The sequence below is a fragment of the Lontra canadensis genome, unplaced genomic scaffold, assembly GCF_010015895.1.
Source record: "Lontra canadensis isolate GAN:19392208 unplaced genomic scaffold, GSC_riverotter_1.0 scaffold74, whole genome shotgun sequence".
NCBI lineage: Eukaryota > Metazoa > Chordata > Mammalia > Carnivora > Mustelidae > Lontra > Lontra canadensis.
In genome coordinates, this window is record NW_022631068.1 from 1,617,093 (window position 1) to 1,631,389 (window position 14,297).

General features: G+C 49.6%; 1 protein-coding gene across 5 annotated transcripts in view; it reads right to left on the minus strand.

Moving 5' to 3' along the window:
- Positions 1-14,297, minus strand: part of PLEKHA7 (pleckstrin homology domain containing A7) — a 211,515-nt gene that overhangs the window by 25,339 nt on the left and 171,879 nt on the right. For 2 of the 5 annotated variants that reach the window (XM_032881126.1, XM_032881125.1), the window contains exons 11-13: positions 13,562-14,084; positions 12,982-13,068; positions 10,234-10,287 (exon numbers count right to left, since the gene is read on the minus strand). In XM_032881126.1, coding sequence (XP_032737017.1) covers positions 10,234-10,287; positions 12,982-13,068; positions 13,562-14,084 — 664 coding nt within the window. Of the gene's footprint in view, positions 1-3,488; positions 3,570-10,233; positions 10,288-12,265; positions 12,386-12,981; positions 13,069-13,561; positions 14,085-14,297 lie in introns of all 5 variants that reach the window. The other 3 variants (XM_032881122.1, XM_032881124.1, XM_032881123.1) reach the window with 3 other exon arrangements.

Below are 14,297 nucleotides of genomic sequence, written 5' to 3' on the forward strand. Positions count from 1 at the left end.
ACCTTTTTGTGATCCAAGAAACACTTGTAAATTTCTCAAATTTAAAGAAAAAGAAGACATTCAAGTTCTAGTATCATTGACTGTGGAAGCTAAAATTTGCCCAAAATGAATTCAGTATGAATCTTGGAAGATTTAAAAGAGAGTTTCGCTACCGAACCTGGGGTCAACCCAAGTTACAGAAGTCTATGGCCCCCAGCCCAGGGCAGTGAGGTGGACCAGAGGAACCTGTGAGTCCCCGGGGCATCTCCAAGACTTAGTTTAAGGAAGCCTCTGAGCTGCTAACCTCCCCTCTGAGCAAGGTCAGTCTTTCTCACCCTATACCATTTGGGAAGAAAATCAGGTCAAGGGATGAAGGAACCTAGGTAACTCCTGGTTGGGATTTTCAATTGATCCCTAAATAACTGAGGCAGATCGTATTTGTATACGTCACAAGTTACCCTGTCCTCTCAAGAATGGAAACCAAAATCAGGAGACAAAAATCATCTAAACTTATGGGTCAGTGGGCATTCACAACATTGTCCATCCTTCCCTTGACCCCATGTGGGCACCATGCTGGCATCTCCCACTGACCCCTACAAAGCTAAACCCAACTCTTCAGCCCATGTTTTCACTTCCCCTAATTTCCTTCTTGCCAAAAGCTGTGTGGGATGGGGCTGGGGAGACTTTTCCACAGATGTACCCCCACGGCCAAGCCATGGTCAGAGAGAGCCAGGTCGAATGTGTCCCATGCACAGAAAGCCATCTTGCTGAATTCCATTTTACCGATGTGACCACAGAAACAGAGGGTAGAACCTATCTCTTCCATGAGACAGATAGTGTGTATATTAGGCCAGGGGTTCCAGTGTGGAGGGACAGACATTTGCTGGAGAGATGGCTCTCACTTTCTCCCTACTCCATCTGAGAGGTCCAGAAGGTTGTGTGAATAAGAAGCAGAAATATATTAGCAAACATTCCCCTCACAACTCAAGCCAATCATGTCCCCAGCTGTCCTGCACTCCTCCTTCCTCTCATCATCAGCAAATGCCAAGGTCAAGGTCAAGGGATGATGCCCTGTCCATGCCTTAGGCTGAGGACAGAGTCTAGCTGCAGACACAACCCCAACCCATTCCCATGTTCCCTGTGGTCACACAGCAGAGGGCAGGGACCACTGTCTTTTATATCTTGGTAAAGTCAGCCTAAACATAAAGCCTGGTATGCTGGAAGGCACTGGGCAAATGCTTATTGCATTGGAGGTAGGTCAAAGGCAAACACATGTGGGTCAGTAGAATTCCTGGAAAAAGTAGAGCTCCAGCCAAATTCTGCTCTTCAGACTGGCATATTATGTATGTGTACATACATCTACACACACAGTCAAGGACACATGGACTACTGCCACAATCCACAAACAAACCACTGGCTGCTTCAAGGACAGAGGGCTGGGAAAGGCAGGAAGAGGAGTGGAGGAGGGGGGAGGGGTGGAATTAACTCTGATGAACCAGGAACAGCTGACCTCCAGGCAGAACTTGGCCTTTAAACTCAGGGGAACCCAGCAGGTGAAAGTAAGGAGGTCACTCTATGTCACAGTCCCTCATCAAAGCAGAAGACAATGAGCCTGTCTACTCTCCAGGGGCTGACCCTTGGCTCACTTCCTAAGAAGAAATCATTTTCAAACTGAGATATGCTGTGGAGATTTTGTTCCTCCTAGCAAAACTCTTCCCTTTATTTCACTAGAGCTTTTAACAGATACTATCTTTTTGATACTGAAATAGCAAGGCAGAGAATCTAATTGAGCAGTGCCTCATCTACCCAACACCGTCAAGAAAGGAATGACATGTTCTACACAAAAAGGGCATTTTGAGAAAGCTGAACCTTTTAAACTTTTTGACGGAAAGGTTTCTAAAAGTCAGTCCTATGCTGCCTTCATGGAACTGAATATAAATTCAACCTTTTGGGGATGAATCAGAGTCATTACAAAAATCAGTGATATGGAATTTCTTAGAAGTCAGTGTTTTGGGACTATTTGGCCCTTGATTAAATGCTTTCTAATTTCTGTGCTTACATTTCCATTGTAGATTGACACATAATGTTTCTTTTCCCTCTCAGAATATTAGTATGCCTTCTTTTCAAAGAAGTAACTCTCTCTTGTTCCCATTTAAGAGCTGCATTTAAGGTGCTGAAAGTTAGGAATTCAAATGGCTGAGTCTATTAGGACGGGAGAGTCAACAGAGGTGACACTTGCTGCTTTTCCAGAACTCCCTCCCTCCAGTGGTTCTGGTGGCTTCAGGGGAGGTCCTCCCACAGTTTGTGTCTTCCAGTCTAAGGGCCTTAGCACGTCAGATGATATGCTCTGTCTCCCCTCAGTGAACAATGACCCGATTAGGGGTGACCGTGGGAACTGGGACACATTTTTCATATATTCTCTGTATCCTGAAAGTCCAGCATATTGAGGATATTTGGGAAATGTCTGTTTAATGAACGTGTGAATGTAACAAAACGGAGGGAGCTCGAGTAAAGGGCATGCTTTAGAGCATGAGCTTCAGGAAAGCGTTTACATAGCTCAGAGGCCCTTGAAACTTCTGAATTTAGCTTTGTTCCACAGAATCAAGGCTACTACAAGTATCCACAAGTAGTTTACTACATCTAATTTTCCTTTTAAAACTGTGCTTTGTGATAGCAATGTTTAGATCCATTTAAAATGTCAACTATGGGTGTCCAGCATCTCTGTCACCAGAAAAAGTGGAAGTCAGTGGGTGTTTATCCCTTTGAAAGAGTCTGTGCACCAGAAAAGAACTGAAGGCCACCCAGGCATTTTACCTCACCCTCCATCACATCCCAACACACGTTTTCTCGGGGCGCAGGATGACTGCACATAGCATCTGCTTCCCAACCTGCAGCCTCCCTTGGAAAGCTATAAAAGCTGGCCATATTTCAGGTACTACTTCTGCATCCGTCAAAGGGAACCGTCTGGGGTGGGGGGTTGGGGAGTGGGCAGGGGAGAACCGTCTTGTTCTAGTCCTGCTTTAGACTGTTTTCAAATACCAATACCCTGCCCTGAAGAAAAGCCACCCAATCCCAGGGCCATGGTGGGATCTCAGGATACCCCAGCTCCTCCACGGTGACCAGAAACTGCTATTACTTCCCAAGGAACTCACACTTGACTACACAGACCACACTGGTCTCTGTCGAGGTCAGTCCTCACCATGGAGGCAGATGAGAGAGAATGGGAACACAACACAAGCTGGTGGCAAGCCAGGCAAGCCCCCACCCCACCACAATCCCAAGGCAACACAAAAGATGGAGTCACAGAACATCGCAGATGAGAGGCTCAGCCTGGTGCACCAGCCAAAATGCTGAAGGGAGCTTCAGTAGGAGAAAAACATAAACCAAAATGACTTGCAGGAAGCCTGGGGGCGGTCAGGAGAGCCCCTGGTTAAGCAAGTGACGAGGTCAGCACTGAGCCAGAAGCAATGGAATGGCCCCGCTTAGAGACACAGATCAGATCATCTTACGCTTCTCCTGGGCCGACAGCCCCGTGCTGACTTCTTCAGCACTTTGTAAAGCACGTTGATCAAAGGTTCATTATTTTTTATCTGTTCCAAACAAAAAGGCAAATATAACAAAACGAAACAGGTGAGACATCAAAAGACACTTGAAGGAGCCAGAATTTGGGGAACTGGCCGGGGGAAACCTTAGGGAGGATGTGTGCTGTGCGATTCAAATGATCATGTCTCAGTCTGGTCATGCTGCTTCCCGCCTGCTGACCTTTCCAGACTTCGTTCCCTCACAGATGAAACAGAGGATAAGAAGCTCTGCCTGAAGGATCTTTGTGCAGGCTAGTTCATGTGAAAGGGCCGATGCCAGGGCCCGCTGCCTTCCAATTCCCCCTGCAGAAGGCAAGAGGAAACTTTGCTTCCTCCTTTGCTCTCCTTGAATAATGAATCACTAGGGAGGCGGTAGACATTAGTCTCATCCCTGCCCCATGTTTTCCACCTTTAGTCCCCCAGACCCTCGTCTCCACACTTACGTTCATCTAAATAATGTCTAACCAGTGATCCCAAATGTTTACAGCTCCTTTGCGGGAACACTGTCCCTACCCGCTAAGACAGTGCACCTCAACCCCGGCTGAACACCAGCATCACCTGGGTGGTTTAAAAAAAAAACAAAAAAACAACAACTGATGTCTAAGTCGCACTCCAAGAGACTTGGGTGTAAATCAGTTTGGGGTGGAGCCTGAGCATCCAGATCCTTAACAGCCCCTCCGGATGATACTGATACGCAGCTAAGACTGGGCACCACCACCACCGCAACGAGGGCTTCTCAAACTTCAGCACGCTTCAGAATCACCTGGAGGGCTTGCTAATACAGCTGACCCTTGAGAACATGGGTTTAAATCGTCAGGGCCCACATATATGTGGATTTTTTTCAACGAATGCAATACAGTCCTAGAAATTTTCTTTTCTCGATGATTTTATCAGTTTCTTTTCTCCAGCTTACTCCATTACAAGCATATAGTCTGTAATACACATAATGTATAAAATATGTGTTAACTGTTCAGTTACCAGTAAAACTTCCTGTCAACAGTAGGCTATTAAGAGTTAAGTTCTGGGCGCCTGGGTGGCTCAGTTGGTTGAGCAACTGCCTTCGGCTCAGGTCATGATCCCGGACTTCCGGGATCGAGTCCCGCGTCGGGCTCCCAGCTCCTTGGGGAGTCTGCTTCTCCCTCTGACCTTCTCCTCTCTCATGCTCTCTCTCACTCATTCTCCCTCAAATAAATAAATAAAATCTTAAAAAAAAAAAAAAAAGAGTTCAGTTCTGGGGGGTCAAGTTATACTTGGATTTGCAACTGTGCAAGAAGTTGGCACCCCTAACCCACATGCTGTTCAAGGGTGAACTGTATACAGATTTGCTGGGCCCCACATTTAGAGGTTCTCACTGAGCCGATCTGGGGTGGGAGACCCAAGATTTTGCATTCCTAACAAATTCCCAGGTATTGCTGATGCTGTTGTTCTGGGATCACACTTTGAGAACCACTGCTTTGAAACAATGTTTCTCAACCCTGGCCATACATTAGAAACACCTAGGGAATTTATTTGTTTTTGTTTTTTTTTTTAAGAGTTATTCATTTATTTGAGGGAGAAAGAGCAAGAGAGAGCACACCTGAATGGGAGTGAGAGGCAGAGGGAGAGGGAGAGACTCTCAAGCAGACAGGGCTTGATCCCACGACTAATGAGATCATGACCTATCTGAAACCAAGAGCCAGACACTCAACCGAGCCACCCAGATGCCCCTGTTCATTTGTTTTTAAAAAAAAAATAATTGCCAAGTATTACCAATTAGATCAGAGTCTAAGTGCTGGGATCAAAGCACTGATATTCATTTTACAAACTCCCCTGGTTGTTCTAGTTCATGGCCAGGGTTAATAATCTCTGTTCCAGAACAGATCTCAAACTTTTTTGTGCCCAAGAATTATTCCAGAGCTTGATTAAAAAACAAGAACAAACACCAAACAAACAAGCAAGCAAAAAAGGCAGAATTCTGGGCACCATTTCCAGAGGTTCTAATTCAATAGAACCCCCTAAATCTGTACTTAAAAAAAAAAAAATCAAGCTCCCAGGTGATCTTGAAATAGGTGGTGTTCCAGAACACAACTTAAGAAACTTGGCTCTAGAAGCTAACTTTGGAAAGAGACCCTGAACAGAGGAGCCCTGATCTCAGGCTTAGTCAGGAAGAGGCCAGAGGCCAAGCGACCAGAGCCCCAGCTGACACATCCCTCAGTCAGGAATGACAGCCTCTGGGGGCACCACCTGAACAGCCACAGATACTCACCCTTCCACCTCCCCTTCCCAGCTGTCTTCACAGATGCATGAAAGCAATCTAAGCTGTCAACAACAGTGACCCTACACCTGCTTCTTCAGACCCAGCCAGGGTGTGCGGTTCTGAAAAGCAGAACCATGATGCCAGAAACACAGTTCAGTGAGTACAACTTTAGGGTGGGCATAGTACATGGTGCATGGAAGAAAGAAGGCAGGAATAAAGTCAGACCCTGGGTTTAAATTCCAGACCTATCGCTGTGGAAGTGACCTCTCCTGATACTTGGATTCTTGGTTAGGAAGGTGGCTATCATCACTCCTATTGCTCGAAACTGCTGAGAAGACCAAGAGCCATAATGAACAACACGCACCCAAACCCCGCCAGGCGGGAACAGATGCCTCATCGGGGTGAAGTCCTGTCCACTCTGCAGCACCAAGTAAAATGCCAGACAAGCTCTTTTGTGAAAAGAACGTTAATACAGAGTATCTTCTAAAAGAGTGGAGTCTACCTTTGTTTGAAACTGGGCACCACAACAGAAATGCTCACTTTAGGGAGAAAAAGCTCCCACAACATGGAGGGAAGCAAACACCACCAACTGATTCTGGAAGCTGAGCATTGGGTGATTGGTGGTTGTGGTGGTGGTGGTGGTAGAGGAGGAGGAGGTGGTGGTGGTGGTGGCGGTGGAGGTGGCAAAGGGAGGGTTTGGATCGTTCAGTCTGTGGCCTTTGGAACAGGGACATGGGGGAGCCTAGGGCAACCAGGCAGGGATAGGGAGGTCGACTTTCTCCAGTGACGCTTATCTCCTTCCTCACCCCCTCAAGAACCCAGAGGAACCTCTCACAAGCAGCTAGTCATGGTGGGGCTGTGTCACGGCTACCCCCACACCCAGTCTGGGCTTCAGGGCTCATTCGACTGTGTCCACAGAGGCCCTCATCTCAGGGACCCCAGCTGAACTCAGCATTAGCTCATTTTGTTGAGCATGTCACCATCTCAAGAGCCAATGGACCTTAGGGTTTTCCCAACGCAGTCACGCGCCACCCCCCTTGTCCCACAGTGCTCATCTAGCTTCACTGACATCCCAGAGAAGGGGGGGTGGTCCACCACAACCTGAGCAGGCCCTTTTAGAAACCCCTCTATTTGTAGCTGCTATCCACTTATCTTTTTTTTTTTTAATTGAAGTACAGTTGACTCATGCTATCCATTTGTCTTCATTCCCCCTTGCAGTCACAGAAGACACATGGTAACAGTTCAGAGCTTTGTCGACTGTCTCTAGGTCTCCTGAATTACCCAGAACTCTCTCCATCACTCTGTAGCACAGCTGTGCTAACTGCTGCTGATTTTCTTGTTTCTGCCCAGCATGCCATCCCATTAGGGAACCCCTCCCTCACTCCACAGGGAGTCTGGATTTACAAGTGGTCACCCATGGGGATGCTGGGCTGGAAAAAAAGTAAACTTAGGTTTGCAGGTGGCCACATTCCCTGCCATGTGGACACAGCCCACACACCAGGGAAACTAGAACAGTGATGACGTGGCCTGAGCTTCTGGGATGATGCAGCCCTTGGCTAAAAGAACCAGTATATTCCCTCTTTGGGTTATTAGCAGGTTCATATGGGTTTCAGACACTTGCAAACAAAAGCATCCTGCCTAATACATCCTCAGCCATTGTTTTATAGGCTCTCAATACCTCTGCTTTGCTTCCAGCCCTTTCTTCAGCTGGGTCCTGAAGTGAAACACCATCTGGGAACCCTATGCCCCAGCTGGGTTTGAGTGGAGCAGAGCAGGTTCACTGCCTCCCTGACGTGGGCACTCTGCTGTGTATTGGAGAGAGGTTAAGGCGGCGCCAACATTTCTGGCAGCCACACCAGACAGACAACTCACACACAGCACAAACCCCAGCATCTCCCTGCTACCAGTGCAGCTCATTTGTGGGGAAAGTTCTCTGAGAGGAGCTTAGCAACTGGAATAACAAAAATAAGACTGGGGAAATTCTGGTATCAACACAGCTGTTTTCCATGACAGTGACAACTTCCAGAAAGTCACTAATTAATGTTCCGGGTGCGGACAGCTCCTAGCTCATCCCAAGGACACACCTTGCCTCTATCACATTAAGCACACTTCCTAGGATAATGACCCCAGTTCAGTTCCATCAAAAACTGAAATGCCTTTGGATCCACAGTAGTGGAAGCAGCATTTTCAGAGAGGCTGGGAGGCCAGGGAACTGAAGTTTCAGAGTTAGAGCTACAGCTAAATACCAGCTTGCCAGTAATCATTTATGTGGCCTTATGGAAGAGCCTTAATCAGTGAAAAAAAAGATAACACCACCCTCCTTCTAGGGTTACTGTGGGATTTACATAATTTAACAGAAGTAAAACACAGTGACCATCACACATTTTACCCTCTATTGTTACTAAGCTTCTGTTGGTAGTCAGGACACCCAAGGACTTCAGGCCCTGCTGTCCTGTGCCTCAGTTTCTCTCTTTAAAGCTCTTTTAACTCAATTTCTATAATCTTGAAATAAAACAGACCTGAGCTGAATCTTCCCTCCAGGACCAGCTGTGAGTTTCTGCTGTCCCATATAAACAGGAACCAGAAGACAGAGATTCCAATTACTCTAGCCTGGACTCTCTAAGCTCTCTTTTGCACCATGCACCAAGCATGGTGACTGTTTCAAGGTACACCCATGCTACTGGGGAGGCAAATCTCTCTTACCAGCCTAAGTACGTCGTGAATGCTCCATAAGTACTTCTAGTTGACTGCATGGCCCTGGGGCAGAGGTGAGAAGAACCAGGGGGTGGCATGGTGACTGGCTATTGGGGAGGCCAGTGAATGGAGACGAGGTGGTAACACATGGCAGGTGAAGGTGGGTGGACCTCTCTCCGGGCCAGGTGGGGGTGGTGGGCATGCTGGGAGGAGCCTGCCTAGAATCAGGGCACAGCAGGAGGGGCTGGGCTGCACATTTTGCATCCTGAGGCATGACTACCAAACCTACAATATTCACTCGTGCTCTGTGTGATCCGACCACCACATAAGCTAGACAATGTCCTGGTTTTGAGAGAACTCTCCTTATTTTGCTCATGTCAGAAAGCCAAGTCTGACTTCTGTTCACTACACCCCTCCTTCCTAAAGAATCAGGAACATGCACGGTCTGCCTCCTCCAGCCCTGGCCACACCACTCTACCCCTATCTCTCCTTGACTCCCACTGTTCCCTTCCCTGTAATTTCAATAAACTCAAACCCTCTGGCTCTACAAGGCTCTAAACACATGCCACCTCCTTCAGAACTCCTCCCAGCATCACAGCCCACGGTGACCTTCACTATTTCAACTCCAAGCACTAGGCCAGACAGATCTTTGTAAACTCGTTATAAACAAGTCTGTGTTATTTTGGAAGATTTTCTTTTTCTAACCCAGACTATTTGGGAGTTTCTCAGGGACTCAGAGAGTCTTATTTTTCCTCTTACATGTCCCTTAGGCTTCTCTAGAGCTGGTTATACAGCAAGTGCTCATCAGATCTGGAAGCTAACTAGTTGATACCTAATCAAAGGCTCTGATCTTGTCTCAGTGTGGGGAGGCCCCCTGCATCTGCTACCGCAGGGCCTAATGTTCGTCATCTTGCTTCTACAAGGCTGGATGACAATCCCCATGTTAAAGACACCTCAAGCCAGGTACCCAGGGGAGCTGGGGGAGGCACGCCCCGTGGCAGTAGCCTGGGTGTCCTTCCACAGCTCGCCCCAATCTCTCACTCCCACAGTTAATTAAAGGTCACATTCCTTCAGTCAATTTCATGGTTTAGGCATCAGAAGTGCTTTTCACAGTGGGAGCTTTCAGAGAGCCGGGGTAAGGAAACAAGAGCAGCCCTCTTTCACATAGAATGCCTCTCACACTTCTCCGCCAGCTTTCTCTCAGTCTCTGTGCTCTGAAGGCTGATCTCAAGCCCAAAGCTTTCTCACCTACAGCAAGGCGCCCAGCGCTCTTCTCCTGAATGCAGACGGGAGACTAACCATACTGGGGGCTCCCACCTGGGACACCACGGTGGGCCTCAGAGCTGCAGAACTCCGTGTGGAACCTGTTCCCGCAGCAACAAAACCAAAAAAAGCCACCAAGATACTCGTGGCTGAAAACGCACATCAGTTGCACCCTATGAGCCAAACCTCTGAGGAAGGAACTAGTTACTGTTTAGAAGCCTTTGGGTCCTGACCGAGGATGGAAGAGATCAAGATCTCGTACCCTCATTTCATAAGACTGAAATCTTAGAGCAGAACTCACAAGAAACTGAACCCAGTGTTCAAGGTAGTAAGAAATAAAACTCTTCCAATTTAGTCAGAAGATGTCTTCATTTGGGATCCAGATTTGGTAAGAACTTTGGCTTTGGGCTTGGCTCCATGAGGCTGACACGCTCAGAAAGGTGGGTGTCCAAGGGAGGCAAGATGCTTGACATCCCTCACCTTTAGGTCCAAGTACTCCAGGTCCTTCTTCAGCTGGAGGTAGGTATCATCAGCCTTCAAATGAATCAAAGAGAGAAAAAAGCCAGTTACAAACACCAAGGGTTTCCAAAACTTGGGGCTTCGTGTGTGAATCCTTGACACTGCACAGCTTCGGGGTCAAGGAACTATATAGCGGGCTAATATCTGCAGCCATGGAGGAAGCATGTCTCAGTGTAGCCCAGAGCCTTCTTTGAGCATTAAGGATCTTGCAGGTCACTGTGGGGAAAAGCCAGTGAGTCCTGTAGTTGGCGGGTGGCAGGAGTGGGAAGTGCAGTTTGATGGGGAGACAGCACACATACCACCACAGGGCTAGGACCGCAGTGCAGCTGAGGCCAGTGGTGAGCTCCTGAGACAGAACTAGAGAGATCTAGCTAGAAGAGGACAGGCAACCCCTGAGTTAGGGACCCAACAATCACCAATGCTCCAATCCTTGTCATCAAACCTTTTCACTGGCCCACTTAATACGCATGAGGCAAAATGACCCTCTGATTAGTGTGGCTAATGTCTCAAAGGGGCAGGGAGATGACCTGGGGACTCAGGTGGGTCCTGACATGACCTTGGGTTCTAGGATGATAAGCTCTAGCAGCTACTGGAAGTTTTAGCTCCCTTTGCTCAGCACGGGACCATGTCAGGAGCTAGCTAAGAAGTTTCAGTGTCAGACCCATCTGCCTACACTGTCTCTGACAATCCATTGAGTTCTTCAGTGAAATTACCAGGAACAGTGAAAATAAGCAAGAGACTTTTTCATTTTCTAGGACCTGTGTTTCCCATTAATAGCCCACAGAAACTGTTAGGCAGAGGGGCTGCAAATGCTTAAGAAAAATGGCCCAGGAGCCACTTTCTCAACCAGCTAAGAGGTCTCCCAGCAAACTGAGGCAAACCAGAGCTGCAGGAGAAGGCCCTGTTTACACCTCTGATGTCAAACAAGTAAACAATGTGAGATGTTCAGGCTGTGCTTTTAAGCATGAGAAGACCTAAAGGACCATTAACAGGGAAACTGGTGACTTCTGAGATGGTATTTCCATCTCTAAACTGTCTCCTCACCCATCCCTACTCCCCCAATCAGCCCAGTCCCTATACACCTTCAACAGCAGTAAGGAGGACTGAGCAGAGGAATATTGTTAAAAATCCCTCAAATTCACAACTTAGGGGTTTTGTTTGTGTTCTCTCACATTCATTTTTCCAAGTACATTTCCTGGGTCCCTCTAAACAGGACAGTTAAAGAAGGTGACACTTCTGTTACCTTTCTCTTCTGTCCCCTGCCTACTTTTGTGCAGTCCAGAGGGACCAATCTTGTATGGACATTGTTAAGGTGCTCAAGATGCCTGGGAGAGCAATTCCTTGGTCACTCCTTAAGAAGCTTGCCTGCAAACCTCCATGTCTCAAAAGGTTTAGAACACTATGGCAGATAGGACCTGATTTGGGCTCCAGCCCTCATGCCACTGGCTGAGGGGTCCCGGGCAGGTCACTTCCCCTTCTGGATCTGGTGCCTTGCGTGTGGCAGTAACCCCTGTCCTCCCTCACCTCTCCAAGGTACAGTGAGGTTCTCCAGGATAAGGGACATGAGGATGCTTTGTCCAGATCAGAGAGGACACCCTGCCTTTTCCCTCTGGGTTGACACCAGTGAAACATACCTTTCTGCACCCCAAGGAGTGGCCACAGTGGCAACAAGGATGACAGCCAGCAAAGCCCTTCAGACATGAGCACACATCAGCCTGGCAGTCACTACTCACAGCTGGAGAAGCCACCGTCGAGGTCCCTCACGGCACATGCAGGCCCCTCCCCAGCACCAGAGGCGTGGGCTCCCCCCTACCCCCGGCCCCTGCACAGTGTCTGGCAATAGCAACCAGAAGCAGACAGGCAGGGAATGAGGGGACGAGCCAGACAGCAAATATAGACGAGAGCGTGGGCACGAGAAAACACGGGCCAGCACATCACTCCGTTGCCCCACAGCAGGGAGGCCCCGGCCCTGAGAAAGCCCAGCAGCGCTGACCTGGCAGGCGGGCCATGTCAGCTGGTGCTGCAGTAACTGGCCGACGGCGAGATTGCGCACGCTGGCCAGCCTCGCCTGGTGCCGCCGTAAGCGGGTGAGAAGCCTCGAGAGCTCCTCCAGCTGCAGGTGTGTAGACACATCACGAGGAAATTAGCCACCGCAGGAGCACGACGCTATAATTACTCTTCACCCCGGGGCCGGGACAGCACTGACGTGACACCATTAAGTAATTATTGCATTAATTCTGTCATCAGAACAAATAAAGGTGCTGGCAGGAAAGGGGCTGCAGGAAGCACGTTTTATCTTTTTTTTTTTTTAGGAAACAGCAACGTACAGTGCAACCTCACCCCGATGGGAGCTTTAAAGGCAAAGTTAACTAACCAAAGCAAAGACCTGGACAAAAGGATAGGAGCTAACGGCAGAGACGCTGGGAAAATGCTGCAGGCAAAATGCTGCCTGAAAGAGAAGAAAAGCCCACATTCTCCTTCATTCCCCTAAGTTCTCCCTCCGATTTTGGAGGAGCCCAAGTCGGCTGGATGACACAGAGCAAGTCACTGGACTTCTCTGAGCCTCAGCCTCCTCATCTCTAACGTGGGGGCTGACGGCTGCCCTGCACACTGTCGGTGACGGGCTCGGGGTGGGGGGAGCACCGGCTGAGCCGGCACCCTGCAGGCGGTAGCACATTCACGGGGCAGGGGAGATGAGGGGTGGCTTACCGATTTTCCATGGAGACTGGGAGCGCTGACTGTGTGGGTCACATAGCCCATGGAGGGCATGGAGCGGCGGTCCACGTGAGAGGAGTTCTACAAGTGGGGGAGACAGGAGATCAGCCTGTGGGCCGAACCTCTGCCCCCTCCGCCCCTCTCTGCCGAGATGGCCTGGCCCACGACACTACCCCTCTTCATCTGTGAAACGGGGGGTCCACGTATTTCTTACTGGGTTATAACAACAGTAAACTGGGGAAGCCCCCTGGAGAAGTAAAGTAGAAGTTGGGTTATTATAAATTACTGAACCGGCTGAACACAGACATCTTTTCCCGCAGACTTCCAGTTGGATGATCCTTCGTCTCTTAATGCCTCAGAGTTCTCATCTGTGCAATGGGCCTAACAGCACCTACCTCACTGGGGTGTGGAAAGCATTAAAAGAAAGCCTTTAGTATTGCAGCTGGCACCTAAAAGTACCACAGAGATGTCACCTCTCCTTATTTGAAATTGCTCAAATTAGTGTTCAAACCATGGGAGGGTCCTGGTGCCCTAATGCTGAACCCCACTGCCTGGCAGCCCTCCAGAGACTCACCTTGGTGGCGTGGCCCCGTGCCTTCCTGGGAGAGCCCCCCAGGGAGATGTCCACGCTCCTCCGCTGGTCCGGGGGCTTCACGGTGACCCTCTCCGCTGGCGTGTGCGGCCGCCGGGGTGGGAAAACCCTCGGGGGGCCCGGAGGAGGGATGTCGGAGGGAGACGGAGGCACAGAGATGGAGCGGGGCACCTCCAGCATGCTTCTGCTCCGGCCCTGGTCGGTGAAGTCCGGGGAACCAGCGCAGATGGGCGCTGTGGGGCTGCCATGCCGGAACTGCTGCCGTTGCTGCCACTCGTAGAGCTGCCACACCGTGCCATCCCGGTGCGCCCGGCGCTCCTCACTCGACATCTTCAGGTGACTGGCTCGGTCCTGCGCATACTTGTAGTCACTGGGCAGGTCGCGGGGAGGGGGCGAGGAGCCCCCTGAGGGATATCGGGAGCTCTTAGGCAGAGTCTGGTAATTTTCTGGGAAGGACAGTGACTGGCTGGGACCCTGGCGAGGAAGGGTCTGGTCCAGGGGCAGGCTGAAGGAAGAGAGAAGGAAGACGGGTAAGACGACCAGCATGGAATCGTGCTGGAAACTCGGCGAGGTAAGTCCACAGTGCCAGGCACGAGGGAGCCCTGCGAGAACCCCCAAAGAACAATCGAACCAGATGCCCCGGCCCTCGGTCACTCCCGCCCTATGCGGAGGACTCTAAAACCGTTGTTCTCCAACCACCTGGGAGTATCAGCCTCCC